General features: G+C 41.6%; 1 protein-coding gene across 2 annotated transcripts in view; it reads left to right on the top strand.

Moving 5' to 3' along the window:
• The first annotated feature begins 504 nt into the window (after window positions 1-504).
• Window positions 505-10,372, top strand: part of LOC124038474 (nuclear protein localization protein 4 homolog) — a 36,502-nt gene continuing 26,634 nt past the window's right edge. For both annotated transcript variants that reach the window (XR_006839358.1, XM_046354399.1), the window contains exons 1-2: window positions 505-723; window positions 2,586-2,666. Coding sequence is in view for 1 of the 2 variants with exons in the window: in XM_046354399.1 (XP_046210355.1) it covers window positions 709-723; window positions 2,586-2,666 (96 nt within the window). In the remaining variant the exon portion in view is untranslated. The remainder of the gene's footprint in view (window positions 724-2,585; window positions 2,667-10,372) is intronic.

Genomic DNA, 10,372 nt, shown 5'->3' with positions numbered 1-10,372 from the left:
TTTCCTCCATTGGAAAATCCTATAAAACTGCCCCACTTCAGCTAATCCACGCTGCCCTATTTAGTAAAAAAATTAACGAATTACAAAATGTAAACATAACATTGGCAACTTTTTAAAATGTATTTTCATGCACTAGTACATAGTAGGCACATTTACAATTTGGCACTGTGCATTATGTATGAGTTTTATAACCTTAACATCATAACTGAAGAAAAAATGTCGTAACAATAGTTTAGATTTTCTCTTGTCAGACCAATAAATAAACGCCTCAAGATTAAGCTGTCTCAGTTTATAAAATGTTCACTCTGATATGAATTCACCCTACAATGTATGAAAGAATGGACATTTTTACAAGTATCGACTGATACCGACTCGTTGTAGTCGCAGGTAGGGTACACTCCGCCAAAATTAATCGCCTCGCAATTCAACTCCCTTGAGTATCGTGGAGTTGAGAATTCTTTGTGAGGGAGCAATAACCTGTGGAAATGCTGCAGAACAAAAGTCTCGGAAGGATTTTATATCGAAGCCTCTTTCACTCGGGCAGTTGCGGAGGGGCACTATGGCACGGACTTGTTAGCGTGTAACACCCGGTGTTTGAGTCGTGGAATGGAGTTCCGTTGATTCTGGCCAGTCAGTAAATATTTTATCGTTAGTATCGTTCTCTTTTGCTACACAGTGAAATAAATCGGGACCACAAACCCGAACATCATGGCAGAAAATATTGTAAGTATGACAGAGCGTTATAGTTAAAGCTAAAAGATTTAGGATTGATAGCCAGCTAGCTAACGTTATCAAAGTCTGACCAGCGGAGTGATGAGGCAGCAGAATTAGCCATTTGCTAGCTAACATAGTTAGCATCTCCCTAGACTGACAGGGCCTAGATAACCGCTAACTCCCTCTGTTATATAGCTTACCTAGCTAGTTAGTCAGACATCTTTTATTTCAAATTTGCCAACATGTTGTGGTGGCTCAGTTTACGTTGACCTATCATAGCTATTTATTAGGAAAGTAGTTAAATCGTGTGTTTGCTAGGGAACTAACTATCTTTGTAAACTATTGGTTTTGAAAAATGCGTGGACGTTCACTTTGACAAAGGCACATTGCTGTTGACGTTATTAGCAACCTACCTAAGCAGCCAACAAGTTTTTATCAACATTCCCTGGCCCCCATTTTTTTGCAAGAACGAGGTGATAGTTTCTGTAGCTAGCTAACTTTGTTAAAAGTAAAATGATCTAGTCAGTGTTCTTAGCGACCTTGTCTTCAACTTGTGCCTAAAAATAGTTTTAGCTAGCTAGCTAATTACTTTGTCACGAGTTGGCTGGCTTGCTAGCTAAATAATTAACGTTAGTTAGCTAGCTAAATTATACTGTTAAGGGTTATTTTCCCTGCTCATCCGAGATTAAACAAACCGGCTAACTAACGTACCTACAGCAATTATTTAAAAACCAGCCAGCCCATAACAGAAGCTGCTCATATCATGTACTTTACAATTCTTAGCTAACGAAACTAGGTAATTCACCTTCACAACCAAATTATTGCTTGTTAATTATAACCACTGTGTCACAACATCAATGAACGACGGGTGCCAACGAACCTCCACCCACATTTCTGCACTGACAGCTCTAGCAGAAAAATCTAGCTAAATAGTTACAGCAGTGTCCTGTTTTCTTTGGGTTGCAACAAATGTCAGCGAGACAGTTTTGGGTGTTAATAAAATTAGCTGATGAGTCAAATCACATTTTATTTGTCACATGCTTTATAAAACAAGTGTAGACTGCCAGTGAAATGCTTACTTACAGGTTGTTTGCCAACAATATAGTTAAAGGTAAAAACAAAAACATAGAAATAGTGACACAAATACAAAGTGAATAACAATAATGAGTTAAAAATAACATGGCTGAATACAAGGAGTACCAGTACTGAGTCTATGTGCAGGGGTACATGGTAATGTAGCTATGTGTACATAAACTTAGGGGTAAAGTGACTAGGTGACAGAATAGATAGACAGTAGCAGCAGCATATGTGGAAGTGTGCTTGTGGCGTGTGTGTGTGTGGCATATGTAGTGTATGTTGGGGTGTCAGTGTAATAAGTATGTGTGGATGGAGTCCAGTGTGTGTGTGCATAGTTAGTGCAAAAAAGGGTCAATACAGGTAGTCTGGGTAGCCATTTGATGAGTTGTTTAGCAGTTTTATGGCTTGGCGGTAAGCAGCTGTTTTGGGTCCTGTTGGTTCCAGACTTGGTGTGCTGGTACCGCTTGCAATGCGGTAGCAGAAAGAACAAACAGTTTATGACTTGGGTGGCTGGAGTCTTAGACAATTGCTTTGCCCCTTCCACTGACAGCCTGGTATAGAGGTCCGTACTCACCACCCTCTGTAGTGCCTTGCAGTCGGGTGCCTTGCAATTTCTGTACCAAGCGGGGATGCAGCCAGTCAAGATGCTCTCAATGGTGCAGCTGTAGAACTTTTTGAGAATTTGCCTAATCTTTTCATTGGTGTTGAGTCATTGAGCAATATGGTTTCCCAATGTATTTGGTTTTGTTAAGCAACCTAATGTGGAGAAATGTAATATTTTTCCTGATTTACAGATCATCCGGGTTCAGTCCCCGAACGGGATGAAGAAGATCCTCGCCACCAAGAAAGAGACAGCAGCCGCTTTCCTCAATAAGGTATGGAAACATGACATGGAGACAAACCTGGGCTCTTAATGGTATTGTAGGCTATATGGTTGGGCTGTGTACAAAAACAAACTACTCTCCACAAACACATGGAAAACTTGTGGTTCTTTCTGTCATTCTGTAGTCTTAATAGCACATTTTGTCTAACTGCTTTTGGCCAGGTAGCATCAGAAGATTGACATCTTTCTCTGTCTTTCTCACTCTCTCCTGTGCCCAGCCTGTGCTCAAGCTCAGTGTTCATTTATGAGGTAGGCAGCTCTGCAGGAAAGGGAGAGTATTTCTGCAGTGTTCCCCCTCATCTGTGCACTGTGCAGCTAATGAGTGAGCCATCCACAGTGGAAGGATCCAATGCATTGCTCAGCAGAGACCTGTGGGTGATATGTCAAATAAAATCAAACTTTATTTGTCACATGCGCTGAATACAAGAAGTGTGGACTTTACCGTGAAATACTTATTTACAAACCCTTAACCGACACTGCAGTTGAAGAAGAAGAAGAAGAAGAAGAAGAAGAAGAAGAAGACATTTTTGGTCCTAGACTTAGCACTCCGGTACCACTTGCCATGCGGTAGTAGAGAAGTCTATAACTTGGGTGACTGGAGTCTCTGGCAATTTTATGGGCTTTCCTCTGACACTGCCTATTATATAGGTCTTGGATGGCAGGAAACTGGGCTGTACACACTACCCTCTAGCACCTTACGTTCAGATGCCTAGCAGTTGCCATACCAGGCGGTGATGCAACTGGTCAGGATGCTCTCGACTTGTGCTGGTGCAGCTGTGGAACCTTTGTGGCTAGGGAGCTGGGTGTTAGAGGGAGTGGGAGAGCTGTGTATTATTGCAATTCCTTTGAACAGTGGTTTATAAATAGTTGTATCACATCCGCATGCTTGCTTGCCTGCCAGTCTTGACCACAACTGGACCTCAGAGACTGTGAGACAGTATTGGGTAGGAAATCAAGGAAATACCTTCGAGGCAGTCAGCAGTTCAGACAACAACCAATTGGGCACCCCACCACTGTTTTGGTAAAGAACTGAGTGATGGGGCTTGAGAATGGAACCACTTTCAAATTCATAAACTGAGCTTTCATAAAAGACACACTGCACCACCTCTCTCTCTTCTCTCATGAGGAAGTTCTTAGCTCCATGAGACCCGACAGTAACTGTAGAGTCAGGAGTGGGATTTTTTTTGAATAAATACGGGGCTCTGTCCTTGATCTGGCTCCAGTGTCTAATGCCATCAATGACAGTCAAGATCCTCAGGGACCGAGCTATGGATACAAAGAATATCCATCCATGACATCAATATTATAGGTAACCATGTTTTGAAGCTACACAGTGTTTGTTTACAATTACATAGTTTACAAACAAGGGACTAAAATAAGCTTATATTTTGTTTTGATGGAGTAAGATAGTTGAACTAAGCTCATTAAGCATTTACTGTAATTTCCGGACTATAAGCCGCTACTTTATTCCCACACTTTATTCCCACACTTGAACCTCGCGGTTTATACAATGATGTGGCTAATGTATGGATTTTTCCCGCGTTCACAAGATTCATGCTGCCAAAAAGCTGAGCACCGTTACATAATGTGACGTAAATCGAGCGCGCTCAAACTTCCCATTATTCTGATTTACGGTAGTAATTTTGCCACCCTCATCATGGCAAAGACACGGAGAAATGCATATGATGCAGCTTTCAAGTTGAAGGTGATCGATCTGGCTGTTGGAAAAAGAAATAGAGCTGCTGCATGGGAGCTTGGCCTTAATGAGTTGATTATAAGACTTTGTAAACAGCAGCGTGAGGAACTGACGCAGTGCAAAAAGACAACAAACCTTTCAGAGGGAAGAAAAGCAGATGGCCCAAAGTATTTGCAGCCACTCGAAACATCAGTGTAAATCGTGCATTTAAGGTGGCGCTCCGTGTTCAGTGGGAGGCTTGGATGACAAGTGGGGAGAAATCCTTCACTAAAACGGGCCGCATGCCGAGAGCAACTTATGGTCAAGTCTGCCAGTGGGTCCTGACAGCGTGGAGCATTGTCAAAAAATCCACTATCATCAACTGGTTTCGAAAGGCTGGACTGCTGCGTGTTGAAGGGGCAGCATGAGCTCAGCGGGGTATTTGCCTCCGGATGAAAGTGACGAGAGCGACAATGAAAACGATCCAACATCGGATGAAGCAATTCTGAGGCTATTCAACTCTGACACCGAAGGAGATGACTTCAGTGGTTTCAGTGCACAGGAGGAGGAAGATAGTGACCAATGACTTTACTGGTAGGCTACTGTTTAATTTTTGTTACAAGCCGTGTTTCGTTAAAGCCTATTTATTTTTGTTACAAGCAGTGTTTCGTTTAAAGGCTGTGTAAAGTTCATTTGTTTCAATGTACCAGTAGGCATCTACGGCTTATAAACATGTGCGGCTTATTTATGTACAAAATACATATTTTTTAATAATTCAGTGGGTGCGGTTTATTTTCGGGTGCGCTTAATAGTCCAGCAATTACGGTATACGTTATATTCTTCAAGAATCAATGGGTACATATCATTTAAGTCAACAAATGTATGTACCAATTTCAGATTGCCCATTAAACTCAATTGCAATATCAGTGGCTGAAAAAGAAAAGTCACTGGATGTTTGGTCACAGTGGAGAAGGGTTACCTTGCCTGTGGCAGAACCCTATTAAAAAAGTATGTCTTTTAGTTAAAACAGAAATGTGTTGCAGATCAATGGAGAGAGAAGTCTAATTTGTATTCCCTGCCTCTGATGTGCTGCCAATCAGTCAGTAATAGGGAGAGTTGCATGAAGAGCCCAGAGAGGCACTGTGTCTGATCAGACGAGGGAGGGTAGGGAGGGGGGGGGGGGGGGGGGGGGGGGGGGGGGGGTTTCCCAGACGCGTTCATACATTATTTCCCTTTGCATGTCATTGTTATATTTATGCTGATATAGGCTAGACCACTACTGTTGTCTTGCCCATAAGAACAAAGGCACTGCACTGTCTTCTCAGCTTTGAATAAACTGCATTTTTGTGACCTGTGTATGGCTGACACAGGATTTTTACCATGAGCAGTCTACTTTCGAGACTTTTTAAAAAAATACACTCACAGGGATTTACAGTGCTACCACTTTGGCCGCATAAGCTCCCTAAATATTTTACTGTGTTACCTGGAATTTTAATTTTGGCACACCCGTGTCCCTAGGGATTTTTTATTTATTTGGTCATTGCTGGCGATTTCTTATCATTCATACCTTGAATATTTTTCATTGCTCCGAGACTTATTTATTTGCTCTTATATTTTTCAACATGATGTAAAAAGGTGATTGGACAAGTCAGTCTGCTTGCATCCATAGTAACAAGTCCGGTAGGCTTGATTACCAACAACGACGAGACGGCCTACAGGGAGGAGGTGAGGGCCCTCGGAGTGTGGTGTCAGAAAAATAACCTCACACTCAACGTCAACAAAACTAAGGAGATGATTGTGGACTTCAGGAAAAAGCAGAGGGAACACCCCCCTATCCACATCGATGGAACAGTAGTGGAGAGGGTAGCAAGTTTTAAGTTCCTCGGCATACACATCACAGACAAACTGAATTGGTCCACTCACACTGACGGCGTCGTGAAGAAGGCGCAGCAGCGCCTCTTCAACCTCAGGAGGCTGAAGAAATTCGGCTTGTCACCAAAAGCACTCGCAAACTTCTACAGATGCACAATCGAGAGCATCCTGGCGGGCTGTATCACCGCCTGGTACGGCAACTGCTCCGCCCTCAACCGTAAGGCTCTCCAGAGGGTAGTGAGGTCTGCACAACGCATCACCGGGGGCAAACTACCTGCCCTCCAGGACACCTACACCACCCGATGTTACAGGAAGGCCATAAAGATCATCAAGGACATCAACCACCCGAACCACTGCCTGTTCACCCCGCTATCATCCAGAAGGCAAGTACAGGTGCATCAAAGCTGGGACCGAGAGACTGAAAAACAGCTTCTGCCAACACACTGTCATTGACACTGACCCAACTCCAGCCACTTTAATAATGGGAATTGATGGGAAATGATGTAAATATATCACTAGCCACTTTAAACAATGCTACCTTATATAATGTTACTTACCCTACATTATTCATCTCATATGCATACGTATATACTGTACTCTACATCATCGACTGCATCCTTATGTAATACATGTATCACTAGCCACTTTAACTATGCCACTTTGTTTACATACTCATCTCATATGTATATACTGTACTCGATACCATCTACTGTATGCTGCTCTGTACCATCATTCATATATCCTTATGTACATATTCTTTATCCCCTTACACTGTGTATAAGACAGTAGTTTTGGAATTTTTAGTTAGATTACTTGTTGGTTATCACTGCATTGTCGGAACTAGAAGCACAAGCATTTCGCTACACTCGCATTAACATCTGCTAACCATGTGTATGTGACAAATAAAATTTGATTTGAGTGAAGACAGTATCCTGTCTTATGTCTAAGTGATAATGCCCTAGAAGCCGGTGTTTGGCGGATATATTGACCGCGCCAATATATCCTCCAAACACCGGCTTCGAGGGCCTTATCACTTTTATATAATTGGTTATCAACATGTTCAAATTATGATTTACATATTTTCATTAAACATTTTATTTTAATAAATTCATCAATTTTAGCCTTCCACAAGATACAGTCCTGACCCAAATTTAGGGTTGATAGGATTGTTCGTTCTATCGGTTTGTTTGCCAGAGAAGCGACCCAGTAGTTAGGTCTTTTTGTTCTGTATCTATGGACACGACCTAGTCGTGCTTTCGACAATGCCAAGCATCAAGAATATATCTGTGACTGGTTGGTCGTAGGGATATTAGTTGAAGCTTCTCTGACAATTCCTTATCTAACACCAACTTGACACTCAACAAAGTGGTAGAGCTTGTGAGACAGTCAGAGCAAGTAAAGGGGCTCAGGTCAGCACATACCCTCAGCTGGTCTTTGTTCTTCTTGGGTACCAGGACCATAAGCGCACACCACACTGTGGGCTCCCCAGCATGGGGAACTCTGGTGAGTGGTGTGATCAGGGAACCCACTCTCTCGCGGGAATTCCACTAACAGTCCGTATGTTGCTAACATGAGCAGGAGCTACGTTTGGCATCTGTACTGATGGCGCAAAAGCCATGACCGGGAGACATGGTGGAGTGGTACTGCACGTGCAAGCAGTTACTCCCGACGCCACTAGGGTACACTGCAGCATCCACCAAGAGGCTCTTGCTGCCAAGGGAATGCCTGACCCCTATAAGTCGCTTTGGACACTACAGTGAAAATGGTTAACTTTGTTAAAGCAAGTCCCCTAAACTCTAGTGTATTTTCTGCGCTATGCAATGATATGGGCAGTGACCATGTAACGCTTTTACAACGTGCTGGTTATCAAGGGGCATTTTTAAAGTTTTTTTTTTGAGAAGCACTTAAAAACCTCTTACAACTACCCCCTACTTTGTGCAATTTCCGCCTGAAGACATACCCAAATCTAACAGTCTGTAGCTCAGGCACAGAACCAAGGATATGCATATTCTTGGTACCATTTGAAAGAAAACACTCTGAAGTTTGTGTAAATGTGAATTGAATGTGGGAGAATATAACACAATAGATCTGGTTTAGATAAAACAATGGAAAAAAACACGTTTTATTTTTGTATCATCTTTAAAATGAACAAGCTAAAACAAACATTCAGATAGGATGATGGGGACAATTTCAGTGAAAAATATAAAAGGGCAACAGTACTTGCTACATGACAGTTATCATGAAGTCAACCAGGTGTCCCGCACAAGTAGCCCAAATGTACCCAAGTGGCCAAATTGGTGGAGGTATACATTTTGAAACAAATAACTATATACAAAATACCAAAATGATATTCTAAAAAAAAAAAACGGGGGAAAAATAATAATAATTGATTTAAAAAATACATGAAAAAATATATATATTTACAAAATAACATGGGTAACTATTTACACACTTTCAATATTTGGAAGACCCTCAGTCCTTTATAAAATCTATTTATATAGCCCCAGCCTAAAACCCCAAACAGCAAGCAATGCAGGTGTAGCAGCACGGTGGCTTGGAAACACTCCCTAGAAAGGCAAAAACCTAGGAAGAAACCTAGAGGAACCAGGCTATGAGGGGTGGCCAGTCCTCTTCTGGCTGTGCCGGTGGAGATCACAGTGGGTGTAGAGGGTGCAATAGGACAGCACCTCAAGGGTAAAAATGAACAGTTTAGGGTTCCATAGCCTCTGGCAGAACAGTTGAAACTGGAACAGCAGCAAGGCCAGGTGGACTGGGGACAGCAAGGAGTCATCATGCCAGGTAGTCCTGACGCTTTGTCCTAGGGCTCAGGTCCTCCGAGAGAGAGAGAGAATTAGAGCGAGCATACATAAATTCACACAGGACACCAGATAAGACTCCCATTCGGAGTCAGTGTCACTATGAAAGAATGTTCAGTTAGAATAGTTTCACATATTTTTTTTGTATCTTTATTTTACTAGGCAAGTCAGTTAACCTCTTGCTCCTACCTGACACGCAGGCGTCCCATCTAGACATCTGGAAATGCAAATGCACTATGCTAAATGCTAATAGTATTAGTTAAAACTCAAACGTTCATTAAAATACACATGCAGGGTATTGAATTAAAGCTACACTCGTTGTGAATCCAGGCAACAAGTCAGATTTTTCAAATGCTTTTCGGCGAAAGCATGAGAAGCTATTATCTGATAGCATGTAACACCCCAAAAGACCCGCAGGGGACATAAACAAAATAATTAGCATAGTCGTCGCTACACAAACCGCACAAATAAAATATAAAACATTCATTACCTTTGACCATCTTCTTTGTTGGCACTCCTAGATGTCCCATAATCACTATTGGGTCTTTTTTTAGATTAAATCGGTCCATATATAGATCTATGAAGACTGTGTGATAAACGGAAAAAAATAGCGTCTTATAACGTAACGTCGTTTTTTTTAAATTAAAAAAGTCGACGATAAACTTTCACAAAACACTTCGAAATACTTTTGTAATGCAACTTTAGGTATTAGTAAACGTTAATAAGTGATCAAATTGATCACGAGGCGAAGTATATTCTTTAGCTGTCCGTCTGGAAATAATGTCCGGGTAAATCTCAACCAAAATATCCGGTCGGAGACTTGAACAAATGGCTTGTCTCTTCTTTGTTTGACCAAGAAACAAAGCCTAGGCAAATGACAAGACTGTTGACATCGTGTGGAAGCTGTAGGTATTGCAACCTCAGCCCCATTTATTGTGGTTCGCCTTTATCAATGGGTTGAAGTGGCGGATGGATATATATTTCCATTTTCAGTGATCAGATTTTCCTGCACTTTTCGATGAAACGCACGTTCTGTTATAGTCAGTTTTATAAACGTCTGAGTGTTTTCTATCCACACATACTAATCATATGCATATACTATATTCCTGGCATGAGCAGCAGGGCGCTGAAATGTTGTGCGATTTTTAACAGAATGTTCGAAAAAGTAGGGGGTAGGAGTAACAGGTTAAGAACAAATTATTATTTTCAATGACTGCCTATGAACAGTGGGTTAACTGCCTGTATCAACAGGTATAATAAATATATATGAGTACAGGGAAAATAAGGTTGAATATATTATGACCTGCTAGATCTACTGTCTCTTTTATATTATGA

Source organism: Oncorhynchus gorbuscha, linkage group LG06, assembly GCF_021184085.1.
Source record: "Oncorhynchus gorbuscha isolate QuinsamMale2020 ecotype Even-year linkage group LG06, OgorEven_v1.0, whole genome shotgun sequence".
NCBI lineage: Eukaryota > Metazoa > Chordata > Actinopteri > Salmoniformes > Salmonidae > Oncorhynchus > Oncorhynchus gorbuscha.
The sequence above is the reverse complement of the archived record's forward strand: the minus strand, read 5'-3'. Positions and strand labels throughout refer to the sequence as shown.